This window comes from Furipterus horrens, unplaced genomic scaffold (genome assembly GCF_987537825.1).
Source record: "Furipterus horrens unplaced genomic scaffold, mFurHor1.1.pri manual_scaffold_9, whole genome shotgun sequence".
Taxonomy (NCBI): Eukaryota; Metazoa; Chordata; class Mammalia; order Chiroptera; family Furipteridae; genus Furipterus; species Furipterus horrens.
This window is the reverse complement of record NW_028327179.1, coordinates 85,890,494-85,915,229: the sequence shown is the minus strand read 5'-3', so window position 1 is coordinate 85,915,229 and position 24,736 is coordinate 85,890,494. Positions and strand designations below refer to the sequence as shown.

General features: G+C 45.3%; 1 protein-coding gene and 1 long non-coding RNA gene across 8 annotated transcripts in view; both read right to left on the bottom strand.

Moving 5' to 3' along the window:
- Window positions 1-396: 396 nt before the first annotated feature.
- Window positions 397-2,634, bottom strand: LOC150002116 (uncharacterized). The gene is made up of 2 exons (XR_016513139.1): window positions 2,130-2,634; window positions 397-1,735 (listed from the first exon to the last, which is right to left on the bottom strand). It is a non-coding gene; the product is annotated as an uncharacterized LOC150002116 (long non-coding RNA).
- Window positions 2,635-3,102: 468 nt separating this feature from the next.
- Window positions 3,103-24,736, bottom strand: part of NRF1 (nuclear respiratory factor 1) — a 131,046-nt gene continuing 109,412 nt past the window's right edge. For 4 of the 7 annotated variants that reach the window (XM_090287505.1, XM_090287508.1, XM_090287507.1 and 1 more), the window contains one exon: window positions 3,103-5,115. In XM_090287505.1, coding sequence (XP_090143631.1) covers window positions 4,952-5,115 — 164 coding nt within the window. In that variant the 3' untranslated portion in view covers window positions 3,103-4,951. Of the gene's footprint in view, window positions 5,116-19,726; window positions 19,906-20,434; window positions 21,177-21,760; window positions 21,856-24,736 lie in introns of those variants that run through there. The other 3 variants (XM_090287511.1, XM_090287512.1, XM_090287509.1) reach the window with 3 other exon arrangements.

The window sequence follows — 24,736 nt, the reverse complement described above, 5'->3', positions numbered from 1 at the left end:
GGGAGCTGCTCTAGGCAAGGACCACGGATGGCACAACGTGACCTCTGGGAGAGGCCACACCCGGAAGTTATTTTAAAAACAAGAATCCAGATGTGCAGCTTGTTTTCCGTCGCCTGTCCCTTGAGTGGGAGGCACAGAGCAGAGCTTCCAGAGACAGATGCGTCAGAGTTTGAGCCCAGCCATGCTTTTGCAAGTTCCACATTTGCCTCGGGAAGTTGCCAGTTTCCACACCTATAAAATGGGAACCAACCTCTGGACAGGGCTGTGGAGAGGATTAGAAAGGAGCAAAGCATTTTGCAGTGTCCTGCGCAGAGCAGCCATTTAGTAATTGGTAGTTGCAACTACTCGTTTCTTAAAGAATAGATAAAACCAGAAGAAATTTGAGTTGACACCCAGTTAAGTTGCACCAACAATTTTATTTACAAGTGCATTATATTTGGAGGGACAGTTTCTAGCTTTTGCTCCCAAATATTAAATAAGCTATAAAGCCTCCAAACAGGGCTAGGAGTGCAGGCCTTCCTTACCTTCCCAGCTGGCCCTGGGGGAGTCCCAGGTTCTCAGGGGACCCTGGTTTGCCCCCTGTTGATGAAAATTATCCCTGCCACCACTTCCCCTCAACTTTGCAGAAATACAGTCCAAGACACACGTTTGACAAATGTTTGGTAACAGCTCAGCGGCTTTCAGGAGGAAGAAACTCAAACTCAAAGTGGGCTGGGGACTCATTTAAGGGCCCTGAGCAGCACCAGGAATGGAATGGCAGCTCTTTCAGAATCCAGTCCTTAAGTCACACCTCCCCCTGTGCTGCCTCCGCCATCCTGAGTGGGTCTTCTCCAAGGGCTGCCAACCTGGTGCAGATGGCAGAGGCCAGGCAGACAGGCACCGACAGGTGTACTTGACCTTGGCATCTGAGCACCAGATGTGCTGAGGCCACAGCCTGGCTTGAGCTGATGACCTGGGCGGCCCACAGCCCACTGAGATGCAGGTGAGAGGAGAAACGTGGGTTCTTCTCCCTCACCCCGCAGAACCTCTGCTTCAAAGTAAGCCTCCGCGTCCTCCTGGGTGGGTTTTGTGCCGACACCAAAGGGACTCAACCACGGGCCTGGTTCAACTCCACCACCACACCCACAGCTGAGGCTGCAAGGGCATTGCTGAGGAGGGAGGTGAGCGTGTGCAGGAGGGGCAGGCCCTCTTCCACATCAGCAACGGCTGGAGGTGAGCCCTGCCTGGGTCTGAGCGAGGCCCAGGGCACACTGGCAGCCTGAGCGCCTGCAGGCGAGAGGCTGCTCCGCTTCCCTGCCTCCTGGCTGGCCTCGGCTCACCAGCATCGTCAACAATCTTCTCAGATGCACGATTTAGAGCAAAAAGTTCCGAGCCCAGTCTCTTGGTTTCTGTGACCACCACCAGGTCCGCAGCCTGGCTGATACACAACTTAACGCGGAAGGCCCTAGAGGAGATAAAATGAGGTGATAGGACTCGCTCTGCTGCAGTGCGTGCTTCAAAGGGACCTCATCACACTGGGCTGAAGTGACCTCTTCATAGGGGTGTCTCCTCCTTCCTCCTCTCAGCGTGTCTCTCAAGGGCTGCTGCCACACTTCCTTCACCTAGCACATGGCGGGCAAGCCAGGTCTGCTCTGCAGGTGGGTTTTATTTTGCTTACTACTACAATAGCTGAAGGATTTTTAATTTGTTGATGAAGTCAGGCAAGTCATACATAAATCTGGACTCCTCAGGTTCTCTAGAGAATTTTTTAAATGACGTAATTCATTTTTAGAGAGGGAAAGGAAGAAAGAGGGAAATAGCGATGTGAGAAACATCAATTGGCCGCCTCTCCTCCACGCCCCAGCCAGGGACGGAACTGCGACCCAGGCACGTGCCCTGACTGGGAATGGAACCCAGGACCTTTTCCTTTGGGGCACGATGCCCAACCCACTGAGCCGCACTGCTCAGGGCTGCTCTGGAGAATTTTGAAGATGGGGTTTCAGGGTCCATATTCCTCCTGCTTGGTGACAACTGCTAGGACTCAAGAGAGGCTGTCTTCTTTAGACAGCCGCTCTCCACTCTGCCCGTCTCCATCACCCCCTTTCCTCACACTTGAATCACTTCCACTTCACCCAGCCTTTTTTACCTACCTGGTCCCTGGCAGCTCAGTTAGCAGCTCCTGTTGGTGGCTTGAGCAGTAATGGAAGCAAAGGTCTCCATCAGGACCCCCAAAGAGTTTTCAACATATGCTTGTAGAAAAGGCATCTGGGTCTTGCCAGGCCAACAGAATGCTCCTGTGTACAGTAAGGCACCTCTGGAGAGAAACTGTCACCACGAGGAGGTACTCCAGATAACCCAGCTGCTCCATGGGTGGCCAGTGGCAGTGATGTTCGGTTGATTTGGCTGTAATCAATACCTGTTCTCTGGTCGATCCTCTTGGTGAAAATAGGCAACGGTTTGCCATTTGTGCAAGAAGAAGGGAGAGAGGTGGCACTGGCTTTGCTGAGACACTGTCATCAGGAGAACTCTGGCCTTCCTCAATCAGTGATTCCCATCATCACCTGGACACTGACCCAAACATCAAAACAACAGAAAAGAAAGACTGGGGTGGTGGAGGTGGCAGGGAGGTATCATTCCAGGCAGTGGGGTGTGTGTGTGTGTCCGGAAGCTGGGGGGGGGGGCGGTTGCCATGGTAAAGCAGGGCACTGTGAGAGAAGCCGAGGAGTGCGGACTTACAGAAACAATGCTCAGGGCCTCTGCTTCGAGGATAATCCACTCAACACTGAACGCTGGTGTGGAGAAAGTCCAAGTGCACAGGCACCCTCACCCACCCCGACTTCTAATGTGGAATGCAATGGACCCCTAGAAAAGGAACTCTGTCTCTAGGATCCTTCAAACTTGAACCGCTCCCAGGTCAGCATTTTCCAGAACCGATTTACTGCATCTGCTCTGGTGATGGCGGGCGGGCACTCTCCTTACAGAGCTTCACGGGGCCAAGGAGCACAGCTCAGAGGCCACCAAGCCTGAGGACAAGCACCTTTTTCAAAGCACAACAAGCCGCCCCAAGAGAGTTCCTAGAGACTAAGTGCTCCTGCAGAGACGAACAGTTCCACTTCCTGTTGCCACATTTGTAACTATTTATTGAATGAGGCAGTAAGTGACAGAATGGAAAACAACACAGAATCCATGCTCTGCTACTTGGGCTTTGCTTTTCTTCTTCTTGGTAATTTCTCAAAACTATTAGGAGGTTATTTCACCACAAAGGAACACGGATTTTAAAGTCCCTGGACAGCTTCACAATGACGATAAAAAATAATAATTAAAAAAATAACAAATTGTAGAACTAGGCCTGTTTATATGTAAATTTCCCTTCCCTCCCCCCCATTACGTACAGAAAAAAACATACAAAGAACATTGGATCATTTTATATAAAACAAGCAAATACAGGAATTTGAAACTTTTCTCAAAGGCTGAGCAAGACGTGAATCATCTTTTAATGTTGCGTTAAAAAAAAACATTAAATACACTATCACACTTGGGGGGCCCGAGAGGAGGGAGGAAGAGTTGTCCCTGTACTCGAGGAGCAGATTTGGCCTGTCAAAAAGTCAGGTGAAGTTAGCCACTGGAGACTCGAAGCTAGCAGCTGAGAAATCACAGACTTAAATAGTTTTGCAGAGAACGCCCAGACCAATCAGCACCCGTGAGGAGGAGGCTGTGTGGGGCCTGGGCGCACCGGGGTGCACCTGGGAAAACTGCACAGCCCCTTCAGCAAGGGCCTGATCCCGGAGCTCAGGAAACACCCTCAGCCCTTTCTCTGCTTGTGCCCTGCTCCGTCCCCAGGGTGATGGCCAACCTTCCCAAGCCAGGTGCCCTGTCAGTTCCAGTCTCCTCTCTGTAAAGCTACAGAAAGTTACAGGAAGGAGAAAGTTGCTCCCACTGGTGTACCCTGGTCTTTGAAGGTTTTTCTCTCTCCTTCCTTTCCCCTTCCAACCCCCCCACCCCCCTCCCACTCTCTCCCCACTCCACGCGACCACAAGCACACTTAACGCGCACACACTCCTCAAACCCTTAATACTTCTGTTACCTTCAGTTCATATACACGACCACTTTAGGACTGACCTTAAAATCAATGCAATATTTTAACAGTCACGAGATCAAGAAGGATTCCTGGGAAGGGCGGGGATGGGAGGATGAGAAAACCCTCCTGTCCCTGCCTGGGAGCTTCAAGGACATTCACCTGCCTGCGGCAAGGTCAGCACCTGGGCCAGCTCCATGAGCGGCTCAGCTGCCTGACCACGAGGCCCCTGGACCTTATGAGCACAATTTCTGGACCCCACCTGTTCTGGAACTTCCATCTTCAGGTGAGTCCAGCAGGGAGAGCTCAGGGTGGCCACTGGGAGGCAGCTTTGGTGAAGGCCATGGTCACCTCCACCTGAGTTTGTCAGTAGCTCAACGCATGACCCTGGTATGAACAAAAATCAGGTGACTGTGTGTCTGGCCACGTACCCTACACCCACTAAACTGGGTGAATTAATTTTTTTCCACAGCGCACCTTAATTTCATACAGATAATTCCATGCGGGTTTCATATATATATATATATATATATATGTACACATATATAGACTTTATATATATGTAAATGTGTATATCCATATGTACACATATACATATATTCACACACACACACATTAAGTATACACATGTTTTTGCAGAAAGAAGTCCTGCCACAATTTGGCTTTTTTGGGACAGTGAAATTGACAGCACAGTGTCTTACTCCACCAATCCCAGGAAATCAAGAGTGGTGCTTTAAAAAACGCAGTTCCAAAATCTGCTTTCTTCCTTTTTTAAAAAAAGGGTTAACAATACTTTCTTCCAAAGTCGAGAGACTTAATTTCATTTGATTGCACCTCTGCAAATGTGTAAAAATGTTTGAAGTGGACTAGAAAACGAGGCCATGATGTGGCTGCATGTCACTGTTCCAACGTCACCACCTCCACAGCCTGGCCGTCCATGGTGACTGTGCTGTCTGATATCCTGGTGGTCACAGGGGCCATGGCCACCTGCACCGGCCCATTGCCTTGGGCGAGGCTGGTTACCACAGTCTGGTACATGCTCACGGGGATCTGGACCAGTCCTGGGGAGACAAAGGGGAGATGGTTGGTGGGGCCCCGGCTCAGCCTCCAGGTGCTGGCTGGACGGGGCGGCCAGCTCCTGTCCTCAGGGAGTCACTGTAGCCTCAGGTACCCGCATACCCACTGCCCAGGACAAAGACACCCCCTTTTACCGGGTTTTAATTCTTTAACACAGACGACCAGGAAAGCAAAGTTAGGAGAAACTGGGAACATGCCTCAGAGCAGGACCTCCCCAGCATGCCAGGAGAGGACCTGCCTGAGCCCCACGTTTCTGAACAGAGCCCAGCAGGCCTCCATCCACGGTCTCTGATGTCCTGCTGCACTGACTTCTCCAACCCCCTTTCTGCCTACGTGCAAGTTTCTCTCAGCTCGAAAAAGTATCTCCCTCCATCCTATCCTGTCTCTGGCCCCTGTCACTCTACTCAGTCAGTTCATCAAAAAAAAAAAGGCCCAGGTTATTAGTTTTCTGATTTTAGATTTCACAGACCAGTAAAATTTTAAAGTACATTTTGGGGTCAACTTAAAATAATAAAAGACCCCTAACTACTTACTAGTGTCACTGTCACCTCTCAGTAGGGAGGGGGGTTTTAGCACAAAGGAAGGAAGAAGCAGTGCAAGCTCAGAACAGGGCGGTCCTCCCTCAGAAGGGGAAGTTGGTAATTTTACGACATTAAAAAAAGGATTCCCATGAAATGAGACAGAATAAATGTATCAGCATACTCCTCTTCCTCCTAAAACTAAAATTATAGTGAAGGGGGACAAAAGCATATAATTGTGGGATGTCCACATGTTTCTGGAAGACACAAAGCAAACGCCAGAGCTTCTGATTTATCAGAGAAGTGACAGCTGCGCCCACGGAGGGCTCTGGACCTGCAGGCCTGGCTCCTGCAGGGCGAGGGGAAGAGGCGAAGCAGGCCTCAGCCAAAAGCTTGTATTCAGCCAGCTGACCAGCAGGCCACTCCAACCCTGACACCCAGACTGTTGCTGACAGGACACCTCAAAGTCACCCACCGAATTGAGAAAATGACCAGGAGAAGCCCGAGAAAAGACCTATACAGCAGTGCTATCGGCCAGGTGGGTAGGTGGTGGTGGGGGGAGGTGGGGAGAGGGCACAATAAAAATCCTGGCCTCCCATCCTAATACTTACTCCAAGGACTGCTGGTCACCTAGCTCTGCCCTGCACATCCCGACAGCTGGCACTTAAGTGTCGCTTACGGAAGCAGAGATAGCACACACAGTGTGGGAAGCAGAAGAAAACAAAAACAAATGCCCCCAAACTCTATTATCTTCAGAGAGAGAAGAGATTTATAGCATAAAATCGAGACGCTTGCCCTGACTGGTGTGACTCAGTGGGTGGGTCATCGTCTTGTAAACAGAAGGGTCACTGATTTGATTCCTGGTCAGGGCACATGCCTGGGTTGTGGGCCCAGTCCCCAGATGGGGGTGTACGAGAGGCAGCCAACAGATGTTTCTCTCACACATTGATTTCTCTCCCCCTTTCTTCCTCCCTCCCTTCTCCTCTCTCTAAAAATAAAAAAAATTAAAAAAAGAGATGTTCCTGTTTAAAAGGAGTTTGAGAAAAATTTTAAGTTAAAAAAATCAGATAGATGAAATACATCCTGAAAAAAATATACCAAGATAAAGTCAAGGAAATCTTCCAGAGAGAGAAAAGATTAAAAAATGGAAAGTAGCAGAAAAATAGGAGATTAAGAGGTCCAACCTCTGATAAGAGTTCTAGAGACTAGGAAGCAGAGAAGGTAGATCATCAGACATATTCTAAGTAAATATCTATAATTAAAAAACACGACTTTCAGACTGAAAAGGGCCACTAGAAGCTCAGCACAACAGATGCAAAGATTCCAAAGGATCGCAGAAGAAACAAAAAGAGTCAAATACAAAGACCCAGGAAATATAATATTGTGGGACTTCGCAAAAGTGAGCCCAAAGGCTAGAAGATGATGAATGCCTTCAAATGTCTGAGGGAAAAATGCTCCCACGTCCAGAATTCTATATCCAGTTCATGAAAAATGACATCCATGTCCATTAAGCATGGGGCAGAATAAAGACACCTTCAGACATGTAAGGGCTCTAAAACCTGGCCGCTCATGCACACCTTCTTGGGATGCTTCTAAGGATGCACAAAAACCTGAGGCCATGGGACCCAGGCGACAGAGAACCCACTGTAGTGAGCCCTGGGGCTGCATGAGGGGCCAGGATGAGGGCTGTGCTGCAACCTGAGAGGTGGCGGGAGGGGAAATGGCGTGACCATGTGAGAAAGAGTACCCGAGAGGCTTTCCAGAACCGAGTAGAACAGGTGATTGCTACTTAAAAAGTAGAAGAAAAAAGTATTAACCATAATAATTATAATATACTCACCTTGCAGTAAACAATTTTTTAAGATTTATTTAAAACATCAATGTGTGGATGCTTCTGGCATGCCCCCAACTGGGGACCTGGCTCACAACCCAGGTACATGCCCTGACTGGGCATCAAACTGGTGACCTTCGGTTCACAGGCTGGCGCTCAATCCACTGAGCCAAATAGCCAGGGCTGCAGTGAACAATTTTTATGTGATTATAACAATAGAGAGAAACTAAGTTATCAAAAAACTGTGATAATGTCTGAACACAAGAAATGATGATATAAGACTATTTAGAGCAGTAAAGATACATACCAGAAAAAAAGAGCATCAAGTGTTGCCCCTAGGTGGTCTTTTTTTTAAAAAGGCCTTTTAGTTTTTTGATATTTAAAACATATATCACTTTGATGAGCCTAAAAATTATTTTAAAAAGGTATATTTTACCAGAATATTTTCTAATGCAAAATTTCAAACATAAAGTTTTATTTTACAATGTTAAATCGGATCTAACGTGTTTTCTAGGGGTGTTGCCAATTTAGGAATTAAGTATTTAATGATGCAACATGAAATGGGGCTCGATGTTTTGTTTAGATGATGGTCATTTTTGGAAATCCTGGTTCACCCTGGTGCTAATGCGCTAACGGGAGTGGAAGGCAAAGTCCATCATCCCTCATACTTGAGATCTGGGGCCTAAAATGAGGAGGCCAGCACGCTTGCACGTGAGAGTGGGAGGAAGGCAGGCCAAGGGGCCAGGCAGCCATGTGCATCCAGAGGGCCGTGGACGCTGTGGGTTACAAGCATTTTTAAAACACGCAGTACCTATTTAGTCAGGGGCACTGACCTCTTTTCCCTTAAGACTGTCAAATTAAAAAATGATAACAGCCCTTTCTGTCTGGGAGAAAGCTGTCCCCCAGCTCCCACCATGATGGTAGATACTTTTGTCTCTCCCTGTATGCTGCTGGTTCCTTTCAAGCTGCTACCCTGGTGCTGGAGCTCAGAGGGAGTGAATCTGACTATTGTTTCAGGAACTGAAGGTATGACCCACCCTGACTCCAGGAGACCAGAAGCAGTCCCACCTCTGTGCCTCAGGAGGATTGCAAGCAATTCAAGATGGTATCTGAGCCATTGTACTACAGGGAGAGATGACCACTGCCCAGGGCACAGATGGAAGAATGCTGCAGCTTTTATCTGATAACCTTTTGCCTGGATTCCAAAGCCCTTACCTACACTTTTCTTCTCCTTATAAAAAGGGTCCATTTAAAACGGAATTTAAGCCCTGGCTGGTGTGGCTCAGTGGATTGTAGCATCAGCCTGCAAACCAAAAGGTACTGGTTCGATTCCCAGTCAGGGCACATGCCTGGGTTGTGGGCCAGGTCTTCAGCTGGGGGCTTTTGAGAGGCAACTGCTTGATGTTTCTCACTCTGCTTTCCCTCTTTGGTTTCATATTAAGTCTATGCAGGTTTTCTGAATCTTCCTGAGTCAGTTTTGGAAGATTGTATGTTCCTACAAGTTTACCCACTTCACCCAGGTTGTTCAATTTATTTGCATACAGTGGTTCATAGAATTTCTTATAATCTTTCGTACTTCTGTGATGTCAGTTGTTATTTCTCCTCTTTCATTTCTCATTTTATTTATTTGGGTCCTCTCTTTATTGATGAATCTGGTTAAAGGCTTGTTATTTTGTTTATCTTTTCAAAGAACTAGGTCTTGGTTTCATTGATCTTTTGTATTTTTAGTCTTTGTCACTTATTTCTGCTCTAATCTTTATTATTTTCTTCCTTCTACTTACTCTGGTCTTTTTTTCTTCATTCTTTAAGGGGTAGGGTTAGATTTTTTATTTTTTTAAATTAATTAGTTTATTTATTTTTAGAGAGAAGGGAAAGAAGAGAGGGAGAGAAACATCACTGTGTGGTTGCCTCTCACTCGCGCCCCCAACTGGGGACCTGACGTGCAACCTAGTCATGGTGCCCTGACTGGGAATCGAACCAGCGACACTTGGCTCGCAGGCCGACACAAAAATCCACTGAGCCACAGCAGCCAGGGCTAGAGTTTTTATTTAAGATTTTTCTTGCTTCTTGAGGTAGGCCTATAATTCACTAAACTTCTCTGTTAGGATTGTTTTGGTTTGTCTCATAAATTTAGGGTTGTTGTGTTATTTGTTTCAAGATATCTTTTGATTTATTCCTTCATCTCATTGTTAACTCGTTTACTGTTTAATAACATTTAATTATCCTCCATGTTTCTGAATTATTTTCATTTTTTTTTTAAAACTGTAGTTGAGTTCCCGTTTCATAACATTATGGTCAGAAAGGATGTTTGATATAATTTAAATATTCTTAATTTGTTAAGATTTTTTTATCCTAACATTTGAAAATAAATACATATTTTGGGACGAAGTGCTCTGTAAATTTACAATTAAATCTGTATGATCCAGTGTGTTATTTAAGGTTGCTGTTTGTTGATTTTTTGTCTAGAACATCTACCCATTGATGACAGTCTGGTGTTAAAATCCCCTACTATGACTGTGTGGCTATCAGTCTCTCCCTTAACGTCCACCAAGATTTTCATTATATATTTTGGTCCTCCTGTGTTGGGCGCATAAATGTTTACAAGGGTTACTGGTATAGTCTCTTGTTGGGTCAATTTCTTTGTTTTATGTAGTGACCGTCTTTGTCCTTTGTGTTCAAGTTTATTTTGTCAGATATAAGTATTGCTACCCCAACCTTTTTTGTTTCTATTTCCATGGGATATATTTGTTTTATCCCTTTAAAAAAAAAAAAAGGTAACAGCCAACACAACAATAGCTGTCTGGTGTGAATGAATCAAAATTATACCTATTTTTTTGTGACATTGGCAAAAAATCTAACATTTTTTTGTATGCTGCAGATTTTCAGTAATTAGCTTATGTGTGCCATGAGATTAAAAAGGTTGACAATTGCTGCGACTGTTGGGCTCAATTTCTTTCATGCAGACCTTTGCAAATGGCACTTACATGTCTAATCAATTCCTCTTTCAGTTCACCCCATCTGCCACCCAAATTATCTCTCTATAACATGTCACTCTTCTAACCTCAAACTTTTCAAATTCCATGATGTTAAAAATGTTTGGCACGGTATTTAAGACAGTTCATGATTTGCCCTGGTCTATCTTCCCCGTCTCATTTCCCTAACTCTTGGCAGGTACCTGTACTCTGGAACTACCCTGGACTACTCTTAGGTTCCCCAACATGTGGCCACATCCCTTTCTCTGGGCCTTTGCTCAAGTTGTTCACTACTTATTACTTCCCACTCCTTCCCCTTTAAAACCTGGTTCAATTGTCCCTTCTCTGGGAAGCCTGCTCTATCTCAGCCCCAGTCAATAATGAAAGGGGCCTCTCCTGGCTGGGACAGTAGTACAGAATCTGGGCTGGCCCAGTTAATGAGGCAGAAAGGCCTCCGCACTTGACTGAGGGCTCCTCCAAGGCCAGGTTCACATTCCATCCCCATGGTAGGAGAGGTACAACATGTGCCGTAAGTTGACATTGAGACAGCCTCCACGGCAACAGGCCAAGGGAGTCTATTGCTGGCCTCAACCAATGTGCAGCTGGGCCCTGCTCCCCAGCCTCTAGATTCCAGGCATGGGCCTGCGTACGTGTGAAGATATCTCCTGCAATCACCCCAGTGTATCATGATCATCTTTGCTTTCATCTTCTCTTCTGGTCCAAACAGGCCAAGTTAATGAAGTAACCTAAAATATGCAGTAGCAAAGCCAGTGTGCAACTCTCCAGAGAACCCACACTGGCAAACAGTGACCAAAACCAGAAGCAAAGATCAGTCTCATTTCACTGCTCTTGCTTCTGGGCTTGATGCAGTTTCAAGAGCTCCAAACATGAGGAACAAGTCACACACTTTACAAATACAGTGACTACTGTATGCAGGGAGATTCTTCCTAACTGTGAGCAATCATCCCGGGTTAGGGCTGGGGTGGGGAGAAATTAAAAGAATTGTCAGAGTTGAATCTCTTTCACACTGGTTTATGACATATTTGGTTTCCTATGATGTGGGTCCATGTCCAACATTATTTAAACAGGTTTTAGTATGCCCTGGCTTGGGCGACTCAGTGGGCTGAGTGCCGGCCTGCGAACCGAAAAGTTGTCGGTTTGATTCCCAATCAGGGCACATACCTGGGTTACGGGCCAGGTCCCCAGTTGGGGGCATGTGAGAGGTAACCAACCGATCGATATATCTCTTGCCCATCAATGTTTCTCTCCCTCTTTCTTCCTCCCTTCCCCTCTCTATAAAAATAAATAAAATCTTTAAAAAAAACCCAAACAAGCAGGTTTTACTATCATGGAAGATTTGCCCTAGAATAAAATGGAGAAAGGTTCAAATGCAGAAATACACATTGTCTGTCACTGCTACACCCACATAATCTGTGGAACACACTGGTCTTGTTGCCTTCAGTGGCCTATGGCATATCAAGTCCAAACCCCTCGGCAGGTATTTAAACCCTTCATGTCAGCCCTTGTTCAGTCAGCCTGGTGATACACGAATCCCCACCCACTTTACACTCCAGCCAGGTGAACTATTTGATTGAGGGTCTCAACAGACACAACTCCTTGACGTGCATACACCATTACTTCTGCCTGGAATGACAACTGTCCTCGGCTTGTTCCTTGAATGGGCTCCTATTCTTCCTTCAACAGTCAGTTCTTCATCTGTCGGGGCTCCTCGTCTCCTGAGCTCCCACAGCACTTTTACTGCACTCCACGGAGGCAATGGGACCTATTCATCATTGCTGTTTACCTGTCTTGTCTCTAGGAGCCTGTAAACTCCTTAAGGGAGGGATGGAATCTCCATCTTTGAGTTCCTAGCAATCAGCAGGAGCTCAGTAAATGTTTTCAACACTCACGAATGAAACCTGCCTTCTGAGAGGTCTCCGGTATCTGTCCTAGGAACTGGGTGAGTCTTAGGGTGATCAGGCTCTTTCAGAATGGGAGCTCCCAGTACAGGAAACAGCAATATAAAATCCCCTATATTCAGGACTCATCCAAATAAAACCATTTGTAGAGATCACCTTCTGTAGTTTACCTTACAATCAGGGAAGGAGCACATGTGGCCTCTACACCTGGTTGATGACATGATTCCCACACAGAGCTGTCTTGGAGAGTTGATAACTGGGAATAGCAACTACATTAATCTGAAAAGCTTTTCAGAGGGAAAAATTCCACATTTGGGGTCAATTCATAAAAAAACCTCAACTGCCTTAAAATCCCAATTCCATTATATTCTACAGGCAGTTTCAGTCTATCTCTACCTTAAATAAATGTATTACCATTCCATTGTGGGGATTTTAGAATCAATCTCTCTCTTTTCTTTCACCCCACCTCCCACACCCCAACACACACACCCACCCATGTGGACACGGATTAGATTAAATCGTCTCAGTGTCTCTGACCCAGCCGCCGTTATGTCCATGGCGAGGGGCGGGGGAGGGGACTGAAGCCTTGGAAACCCAGCATGTACTAAGTCGGCTGGCTGCCCTTGGAAGAGAGATGATTAAATGCTGAGGTACAGTAATCAGGCTGGGACTGGCCCCGCATCTGCTCGGCCTGCCCCTGATTAGCCCTAATCTAGAAGGCGTATGTTAATCTAAGCTTGCATTCTGGGTCATTTCAATTGATTAAGCAACAGGAAGCCCTTCACATGCTACTTTAAGTGTTTGGAGTTCTCCTTTTGGTTTTTCAAAGAGACCCTGTGCAATCCTAGTAGTAAGACTCCCGGCATTTGTAGAGCACCTTTCAAAGCCTTCTGACATGCACGGTGTATCGTCTGATTTCTGCTCAGACCCTGGAGAAGCAGGCAGGGCAGGTGTTCTTCCCTTTCAGGAACGATAGACAAGCTCCTTATCATAAAGGCATACTTAGAAGTCCCTCAATTTCTAGTACCTGAATCTTCAAAGCTATATGACACCTTACAGTTCATTCAGTTAAGTAAATCCAACCCCCTTTCTTTTTCTTTGAACTCAAAAGTAAACAGATAAAAGGTTTACTTAAAGCAAAAACACACAGACTGAGAAAGACGGAGTGATTCTTTCTCTTGGGAGCCTTCTGCTGCAACAGAATCCCCTAACCATCATCGCCATGGCCAGCAGGGACCAGGAAGGAGAGGACTAGCCTCTGGGGGCTCACTGCTGCCTGTCCCTTCAGGCTCCCTGGTAAGGTTTACAGAACTGGCCAAAGTGGGAAAAGAGGCCAAAGGTAACTGAGGAATTTCAGGTCCCACCCAGTGCAAGGATTTCCTTGTGAAACAGCAGTCAGACCAAAATCCCTGGAGGAACTGCTGCCTCAGAGACTGCATTTCCCTGTAAAAGACAATGAGACCTACCCCTGCTCTCGTTTTCTACCAGTTGGGTATCATTCTTGAGCCCAAATGGTCAACACACTCCTCCCTCTCTCCTCCCACCTCAGTAAGTGGCAATTACATCCTTCCAGTGGCTCTGGCCAAACACTTTGCAGGCAGGTCATCTCTGACTTCACATGCAATACATCAGCACACCCCATGCACGCTCCCTTCAAATACGAACACAAATTCCATCACTTGCCCCCTAGACAAACTCCTACCATCTCTCGCCTGGTCTAGCTCAGCTTCCTTTGTCATCACCCCGCTCCACTGCAGTCCAACAGCCAGAAGGATCGCCTAAAATTTCCACACACGGTGATGGAGAGGGGGAGATGGTCTGAAAATTCAGACCATTTGCTCACGTTAAGGGGCTTGGCTCTTTTATCTGCAAAACAGGAGGCCGTGGGTTTTTAGAGTGGCTTGTCTCCGACAGTGGCACCAGGGGAGGCTTTGTGGTACCCCATGGGCACCAATGAGAGTGACTTTAAGGGTTCACAACCTCGCACACTGGACATTTATCATTCATGGACTGATCTACCCTATTCCTGACCTAAGACAGTTTCATCACTTACCTACTGAAAAACGGCACACACACACACACACACAGACACACACACACACACACACACACACTTTTGGTGGCTCTCTACTAAGGGAAAAATAGAGTCCAAATAGATAATAGTTGAGGGATTACATCGGCCTTTTCCCCAAACAGCCTATACTAACCCTTAATTACAACCATATCTGTCACCTCAATGTACCTTCTTCACACCACATGTATTTGCTCAGACAGGTCCCTCAGCCTGGAATTATGTCCTGCCAATGTGAGTCCTATTCTAGCATTTTCCACACTTTGGCTGCGTTACCCCAGGTGAAACAGCCCACTAGGCTCTCTCCTTCCTGTGAGCTCACTGTCTCTACCATTCATTTGGCATCAGCTGTGCTAACCTCTTTCCAAGTAATTGTTTTTCTCTGTATAAACCTGTTTACTTAGTTAGCAAGACAGTATGTTTGAATACTGAGCAACTTGAACATAGTAGATGCTTAATAATTGAGTATAACAACTGAGCGTATTCATGATTTTCAGAAACCTGATCACATTCCTATTAGCTTTGGCCTCCACAGACTTAATTAAGAGCCTTGAAGCTTTTCACTCTGCTCCCAAATGAAGTAGGATTTCTCCATTTTTCTTTTTAGAAAAAATGTCCCCCCGCCCCGCTTTTAAAAAAAAAATTGATTTGAGAGAACGCAAGAGCGCGAACGAGACAGAGAAACACAGAGCTGTTCCACCTATTTCTGCACTCATTGGTTAATCCGTGTGTGCCCTGACTGGGGACCAAACCCTCAACCTTGGCGTATTGGGGTGGTGCTAACCAGCTGAGCTCTCCATTAAGGGGGCACAGCCAAATGCTGGTGGTTGTCCAGGTGCATTTTATGTGATGGTAAAACAGGCTCTTTTATTTCCATTAAAGGCTTCCCAGTCAGAGAGACCTCCGTGAATCCTGGCTCTACCCCTTAATGGCTTGTGAACCTCACTCTCCTCATATGTAAAACAGTAATTACTTATTTCACAAAGGTGCTGGGAACTGGAAGTGCCGACCCAGGTGAAGTCTGGCACAGTGCCTGGTACGCAGTAGGTACCCAGTCAATGTCAGCTGCTTTTCAAAGATGACTTTGAATAAGAGGTTTGACGAAGTCTGGCTGGGGTCACAGATGTTAGGCTCAAGCTCTCAGGAAACAGAAAGGAAAGCAGAGACAGTACAGATCTCCTTTCAGCAGCGATTTGCTCCTGCAGGAAGCACATCATTCCCCAAAGGCCTTCAAAGATGTAAAGATTAGAGATAAAAGCCATGAAATCAGGGCAGATGGGCTGGCGCGCAGCTTCCTCTCTGAGAGGCAGAGATGGTCAGAACTGGCACTGGAACGGCACCATTACAGAGAGTAGCTGCCGATTCAGTGCACTTGGTAAGCCAATAATCCAGACCAAACCACAATCAGTGTTACAAATATTAAATATATGATCAGGGACACTATGACATGATGTCCTTGCTCTGATAAACGCCTAACCTCTCTAGAAACTAATAACAGGCCCAAGCCTAACACAGCACAGAGTTGCAGGCCTGGTCAGGGTCACCCGGAACCACAGCCTGCCCTTCCCCCTCCCCACCCCATCCCACAACAAGATAGAGCAGGACAGACAGCCTGAGGAAGAATGGGCCTTTCATTTGCCCTCACAATCTGGGAAACCTTTGGGAATTGTTGTTTGCTGTAACTGAATCTTCCAGCCCAAAGGCCTTCCAAGTTGGTCATGGAAATATCTTTAGTTGTAAGAAAAATATTGATGGTTGTGAGAGAAAAAGAGCGCGCTAAACAAATAAATTATCAACACAACAGTTGGCAGAAGAGAAATAATTCTTCAAACCCAAAGGTTTTAAAATTTACAATGTAGTGCCTTCTGTGGTTTATGGACATGAAAACTACATATATGTGTCAGAAGTATATTGGCTTAAACGGGGAACCAGAGGACGGGGACTGCAAAGGATGGGAATAAATGATAAATGAAAGCATGCATTGTTATTACCTAAGTAACTTCTGGAGTCTTTAAAGAGCCATCAAGGGTATCAACAGGTGTTTTTAGGGGTGAAAGGCAGGAGGGAAGTCTTTTTAAAAATGTCATTTGCAGGGCTGAAAAAAATTTACACTAGTGAATGACATCTAACAAAAACCAGTGTTGTATGAAAAAAGAGGCATGGGAGATGCCCTATGGAAATGGAGACCATGCAAGGAAATCAGGTAAAGCAGCTAGTCCAGCAGGCGGGCAGCAGGTAGAGGCTGAGCATAACAAGGACCGGATGGAAACAGGACAGACGTAGGACCAGAGAAAGAAGGTCATGAAAAGAATGTCAATATCAAAGGAACAGGAGATCCAGGTAACCCTCATGATAGTAAGACAAGAGGAAACAGAGAAAAAGGATTTCTCTCCTAGTGGTTCTGTTTGTTATATTAGCTGCTTCTGGGACATTTAATCTTCCTTTTCCGTGTTTTCTAAGTCCATGGCTTTTGGGTGCATTTAAGGGATTTATGGATTAAAATATGTATTACATCTGGTGAGTACCAAATATTCTCATGAAGCCGACAGCAGTGTCCACAGGTGCCTTGGTGTGACAGGCACTTCTCAGCATCCAAGATTTTCTCCGCATTTGCTAGACAATCTCAAGCCTCACTTGGAAAAATTACTTTCTGGAAGAACTTTCATAGCAGTGACTCTCACTGGGTAGGGCAGTGTCACTGTGCCCTGTGCCTGATTTTGTAGACCACCAGGAAACTTCTCTTGCATCCATCCCATAAGCCAAATGTTAAAAATGGGTTCATTTTTACTTTATTAGTAAGTGTATTTCAAAACATATTTGGAGCTCATTTCATGATTTCCTCTTGAAATTACTGGAGTGCCCAGGAACATTAATGAAATTGAGGCTTGTGCTTCAGCGTTCAGAACCACTGTGGTTTATTGTCCTGCCAACTGAGCTCCCAAAATTGGGTTGAACCAGCTGACTCCAAGGCCTGCTGATCTGACCACAAGGGCTTTAAACTGAAATAACAGAAGAGAAAAGCATTCAACTAAAGCTTGTGGAACCTGTATGTGCTCAGAGAACGACAAGAGGTGGCTAAGAAATTTCCAGAAGAAATCATTGGGAAGAAGGGTGGGGACAACACTCAGGTCTCCAAAGTCTACATACCAGTGGACAGGGTGCGGAGGTGTTGATATTTTTAAACAGAAAGTGGAGCCAACTGATGGAAACCTCAGGAGAAAGTTCCCAGGCTAAGTTTACAACAGTCAGGTACAGAAATGAATAGGAGGCCCAATTGAGAGGTCTTCAGAGTTGAAGCAGAGCTTCATTTTCCTGTTATTATTTTCAAATTTCTTACTGTAGATTTCAAATCAGCACAAAAGGAGAGACTAGTACAAGGACTATTTCCCCGCCCCCATGTGCCACCATGTAGCTCTTGCTTCGTCTATCTAAACAGGGTTAGACTAAGGCAAAGGAGCTTCCAAAGATGTTCTGATTTTTCAAACCTTCACAGAGCACAATCTGTAGGGTACCATTTAGAAAACAAACAAACAGAAACACTAAAACTTTCTAAGAGCCCATAAGGGCAGAATTAAATTTGCTTTAGGCAGTGAGACCCTGTAGACAGCTGACCGGATGTGGAAATAAACTGACAAGTTCTAGGGTTTGATCTTCACAGGGAAATAATTTTATCTCAAGAAACTACATTTTGACCAAGTATTTATCCTGCTTTCCTATCTGGACTGTATTTAGCACAAACAAATTGTTAATGGGGACAAGTTTTCATTCAGAACTTTTTTCAGCTTTATTGAAGTATAACTGACAAATAGGGATTATGTAAAACTCGTTTTGACATATGTATATATTATGAAATGATCACCACAAACTAATTAGTATATTCATCACCTCACATAGTTACAATTTCTATTCTTTCTCCTTTGTGTGTGTGTGGTGAACAGTTAAGATCTAGCCTTTTAGCAGATTTTAAGTATACAATATGGTATTGTTAACTCTAGTCTTCATGATGTATATTATTAGGTCTCCAAAACTTACTCATCTTACATAACAAACTAGTTCAAAGATCTACATAACACTTTCCCTGCAAAGTGGTGAACAGGTTTAAAGGTGCCAAGACTTGCGTAATTAGACAATCTGAGGGATGCCACAGGAATTCTGTTGAGAACAAAAAGGACTAGGTATGAAGAGGAAAGAAGGGTCTCACAACCGGGATGCAGAATCAACGGGGCAGACTAAGAAAATGGAGACTAGAACCCATTCCTCTGGGTCTATGCCATTAACCCCCCTCCCCCTTACTGCGCTGCCCTCTGCAGAGTGGCCACTTCTGGGTTGACTGGCCAGCTAGATAACCCTTCCTGGCCTTGGGTCACCCTGGGTTGGGGACCATGAAGGGAGGGAGAAAGAGGAGAGAAACATTGATGTGAGGGGAGCATCGATCAGCTGCCTCTCACATGTGCCACCCCGACCGGGTACCGACCCCGCACCCCAGGTAGGCATGTGGCTCCACTAGGAGTCAAACTGGTGATCTTTCGCTTTGCAGTATGATGCCCAATCAACTGATCCACACAGGAAAGTTCTTTATAAAAGAACTCCAGCTAAAAAAGGCAGAAGGAATAACACTAGAGAAATCAGGATCTCTACAGAAGCATCATCAATGGTTACTAACGCCATGAGGTGACTGGCAGGATTCTCAGTTACTCCACCCTCCAGCTGCTTCCTTTGGTCTCTAAAGATGAACCCCTATGGCATTCTCAGTCAGCATCCACTTGCGATGGGCACAGTCTGCCACACAGAAGCCTGACAGCAGAACAGAACTTTGAAAATGCACTGAGCCGAAGTGACATCCACCGGCGAATTTTACAAACCCTTCAGTAAACGTGCCAGCGCACTGAGTGCTATCGGTGTGCATGTTTATAACAGTAGACCTCATAGGCAGCTCTTGAGGAGCGTGGTTCATTTCTCCCATATCACCCCCCTAAACAGGAATTTATGATGTGCTTTTCTTGTAGCAGACTTTCTTTCCTAATTACGTCTTCCTTAAGTACTCAGCAGCTTGGTGGATGGGGGGCGGGGAGTGGGGGTGATGGTCCAGGCTTCCGCTAGCCTGCTTAGAGAAACTGTTCAAGGATTTAAAACATGTCACGAGTAATCTGCATGACAGATAATCTATAAGTGGTAACTAAGAGTTGACTATATTTCTATTTATAAAACCAACAGGCCACTTCTGTCTATGATTTTGTATGTTCTAAGATCTTGAGATAAAAGACAGTATCCAAATTTGAGGTAGTATTATTTTATCGAGGTTCTTTCTCAGGAGTCAAAGCAACCATGTAGCAGCTACTAGGGGCAGACAGATGGAGGAAGCAAGGTGAAAGGTCCTGCCCTTCCTTGGTCCCAGAGTCGCTGAGAGGGAAGGTGCGCCACCAGCTTGGTGTCCCTCCTGAGGAGTCTTGTCCACACTCCACGCTGTGCACAAAATGAACAATTCATATATATACCCTTGGCCCCTATTTGTTCACATGCCCTCTTGTTAGTCAGAAGCAGTGTTTATTGAGAAAGGAACTCTCTAGTCACGCAGCAGGGCTGTGAAAGCTTAAGGAAGGGAAGGCTCCTGGGGAGCAGGGCAGCAGAAGTAGACATACCTACAATTATAAAGTGGGGAGGAAAGGACATGAGATTCTTGAAGGAAAAGAAAAAAATAAAGGTAAAAAGATAAAGATCACGGTCTAAGTAACATGGCTGGAGGAGTTGCTCCAAAAACATTCATACAAATTTCCTTTTCCTTCTCCAACAAGGCTGAAATAGAAACTCCAAGGCTTACTTAAACAGTCAGGACATTTCAGGAGGTTCAGACCGATCTCTGAGCTCATGCTGCCCATGAGAAGTCACTGTAAAGACGGACATGTTCTACATGTGCTGACCATTATGGTGCCTACAGAGCGCCTCCAATGTGGCTGGTGTGACTGAGGAACTGAATCTTTAATTTTATTTTATTTTGATGAATTTAGGTTTAAGTAGCTAGAGGACAGCTCTAAAACCTTTCTAGAGCTTCCGGTGAGCCAACCCCACATCATAAATGTGCTTCGGTCACATGTAAACTGTAGAACGTGATAAGAAAGAGCTGCCTTTGTTTAGATGAAACTCAATCTGAAATTGGATGCTTTGCATTCATCTAAAATATATTTTCCTGGCATCTCCCTTATTTATGTCAGTTTTTTTCCCTTTGCTTTCCTACCCCATCAATTTATTTTAACGCTCTACCTGCAACCCCTAGGTGAGAAACTTTATCAGCATTTGAGAACAATACAGTATAGCTATACATTATAAAGCTACAAACTGTAAGAAGAGGCTGAGCTGGGCAAAGTCAGAAGAATTACTGGACGCCTCTTTAGGAGCCAATCTGATAGCAAGGTCTTTGTAGTCTCACTCAGAGCAGTGTCTCAGTTTCCAATATATAGACCCCTTCAATGATTCTCAGATCCAATTGCTAGCTTTACAACAGAAAAGATGTCTTTATCAATTTCACTTAGAAAACCCCATTTAGGCTCTGTAAAACTCTAAACTCAGGCCGTTCTATTGATGAAGATTTGGTGTAACTATAAAGTCACAGGCAATTGTGTTGACAAAGCCAAACCAATATGTCTCCTTGCTGGGCCTTTGCTCAGTCTGACCAACAGGAGGAGAAAAGAGGCTTTGTCAGGAGCAGATGTCCAGTGGGAGGCCCCGGGAAAGCAGATCTGTTGAATGAAGCAGGTGCCACTTAGACATTCACTTTACTGACTCCAACCACAACCTCCCCTTCATTTGATATCCTGCTCTTGGCAGGAGGATGGAGAGAGAGCATCACACAAAAAGAAAGCATGTTTATCCTGTTCAGATTACTGCTCTGCCAGGCTGCTGCTGCTGGGTTCTGCACACTTGCTCTTTATTAAGCAAATGGTAGATCTGGGAAGTGAATCCCTGTATTTATACAGGTAACCTGAGAGCCAGAGGGCCCCAAACCATACTGGCTGCGATGTGCAAGCTATTAGAGTTAATAGCAGAGCGCTGACATTCCTTCAAAATCCTAGTAGGAACATAAATAAAAAGAGGAAAGCCCCCTTTACCCAAGAACCTTAAAAACTTCATTCTCAAGAATTTTTCCTGTCTGGAAATTCTGGTTCTTGTGCGAACAGTGAGTAATCCCATTTTTTTACATGCTCAATTAAAACCCACTTTTCAATCCACGTTACTGAATAGAAATGACTCTCATTAAACTTGTTCAATTATGGCTCTGGGTTTGGTATGCTACAAAACAAAAAATCCTTTTACAGAATATTACCTGCAATGGGGCATCAAGATTCTGTACAAGGAGCTGGAATCATCTAAGATCAGAATCTGTCTTTCGAATATAAAGACTCAGAAAGATCTGGGGACCTAAAGGGAAGGAGAATGAGATGAGACATGTAACTTGGCCTTGGGGACACGGGATGGAGAAGCGACCATGGTCAGTGGTGTCAATCTGCCAGATGGCAGGCATGTTCTTGGGAATCTCTGCCTAGAATGTCCCTGGCTCATCAGTTTCCTCCAGCTGAGAATATCTGACACAGACCAAGGAGTGGATGAAGGTAGGCCAGCGTGGCTTGGTAACATGGGTTAATTCCCTGTGGACTTAGAGGAGCCAACTTTGTATGCTTCTTTTAACATGGAAAGCATCTAAAAGCTACATCTGAGGGACATGGCCATGGCTTAGATGAATCCTAGGAATAGAGACCAACGTATAGGAGCTGAACATTTCATTGTAAAAGGCCCTTTTTCTCCCCCCCTTCCCCCCAGTCTTCAAATAGCAGAGCCTAGGTGAGCAATTCTTGATGTATATATCACAAATGCCTGAGGCCACCTCAGTTCATAATGGTACAGGGAGGTGACACAGCTCCTTTAGACGAGCAGACTGGGCCAGGAGAAAGATGAGTCTAAACCCACAATGACACTGTCAAGAGGCCTGCTCCTTCTGAAGGTATCCGCAGGTCAGCATCTTCACAGGAGACAAAGGCACCAAAGAACCGACCCGCCGGCGGTGGAGGCTTTGTCTGATGAGTGACAGGAAAGGCTTGGGAACTCAGAGAACTGAATCTCTGTTTTGTCTGCCCCAGCATGCCTGAGGGACAATATGCTTCCATCAGTAACAGAGGCTTTCTGAAGCAGCGGTCTTAGGGTGATTGATTCTCTCTCTGCCTGCTCTGTCCAAATGGAGGTTTACTGGACCAGGTCCTAAGAATTGGTCCCAGAAGTGCTAAAAGCAAAACCCCTGAAGATGAATAATTCCTTTCCCATTCAGTGTGAGTGTTTAATACAAATAGTAGTAGTTAACAGTTATTGCATGCTCTTGATACCCCAGGCACTAAAGAGAGTAAGACTAAATATTCTCTGCTGCCCCTAAAATTAGTGACATCAACGTATCTCCTTGGACAGGGAAGACTGGAGAGTAAAAAACTGCCACTTCCCTCTAAGAGCTACTCTGGAAGGCGTTTTGGACTTGAAGAGATCATTATGAAGGGAGTAGGGGAGGAGGGCAACCGTTAGTGCCATGAAAGGGCTTGGTGAGTAACACCTGTGGGGCAGAGAACTGCAAATCCCCTTGGGTATTCTAGAATCGAGAACCCCATTGCTCATTTCTATGTTACCGTTTGTTCAAACCAGCCATGCATCACTGTGAAATCTGGAATTAATCCAATAGCAATGGCTTCTTTCAGCCTCGTGACCCACCAGACTCAGGATATTTGATCCTTTGGGGGAGTCACTATAAATCCATGCGAGCACCTGGCTTAAAGATGCCTGGATCCAGGAAGAGGAATTTACACTTGTGAGGCATCTAAGTCAAAATGTGCACGTGGCCTGGGTCATGAATAGAGACTAGGAGGTGGGTATAGGTGTTGCCACTGTTTCCTGTCTCAGATTTTCCTGCTGGCGACTCTGCAGTGAACAAAAATAGGCCAGTTCTTCTTGCAACCCTGCTGCCCAGCTGTTTACTGGCTGCGGATTACTGCAGTCACATGGTTGGTTTTTTTTTGTTTAAGCAAAGCCATGCTGTCCGTGAGCTGAGAAGGTTACAGGGAGGCGAGGACCATGGAGCATTTGTGTTGTCTGCCCCTGTGCAGTGGGGGTACAACTTTCCAGACGACCACAGTATTTTGCTATGCCCTTTAGTTCAACACTATGTAACAGAACTTCCTGCTATGATGGAATGGTCTGTATCTATGCATTCTTTCTTTTCAAAAAGATTTTATTTATTTTTAAAGACAGGGGAAAGAAGGGAGAAAGACAGGGACAGAAACATCAATGGTTGCCTCTCACACGCCCCCAACTGGGGACCTGTCCTGAAACCCAGGCATGTGCCGTGACCATGAGTCAAACTAGCGCAGGATGGTGTTCAATCCACTGAGCCGCACCCACCAGGGCAATGTATCTATGCATTCTTTTACAGTGCCCACTAGCTACATGAGGCTATTTAAATTTAAATGGAAATAAATTAAATTTCAATAAAAAATTCAGTACCTTGGGCCATGGTTACTGAGCACTTGAAATGTTGCTAATGTAACTGAATGAATGAATTTTACATTTTACTTAAATTTTTTTTTTTGGTTAAAGTATTTTTAATATTTATTTATTTATATATTTTAAAAATTTTATTTATTTTTAGAGAGAGGGGAAGGGAAGGAGGAAGAAAGGGAGAGAAAAATCAATGCCCGCAACACAGGCACGTGCCCTGACTGGGAATGGAACCAGCAACCCTTTGGTTTGCAGGCCTCTGCTCAATCCACTGAGCCACACCAGTCAGGGCTTATTTAATTAAAAAAAAAAAAAAAGATTTTATTTATTTTCAGAGAGGGGAAGGGAAGTAGAAAGGGTGAGAAACATTGATGTTTGAGAGATACATTGATTGGTTGCCTCTCACAGGCCTCCAACTGGGGGCCTGGCCAGCAACCCAGGCACATGTCCTGACTGGGAATCAAACCAGTGACCTTTTGGTTTCAAGGCCAGCGCTCAATCCACTGGGCCACACCAGCCAGGGTACATTTTATTTAATTTTAATTAACTTGCATTTAAATTCAAGTAACCACACATAGACAGTAGCTACTATACTGGACAGCACACCTTTAGATCTTGTGTTTTGATCCATTATTTATTTGCCCCTGCTAAAATTTATCATGACATTGGCTTCTAAAAACAGGGCTTATAAGCTCTGTCCCACTCACCTTACTGGGTGAAGGTGAAATAATACTGAGAGCTTGCCTAGTGGTGATAATAGTAGTGGTGG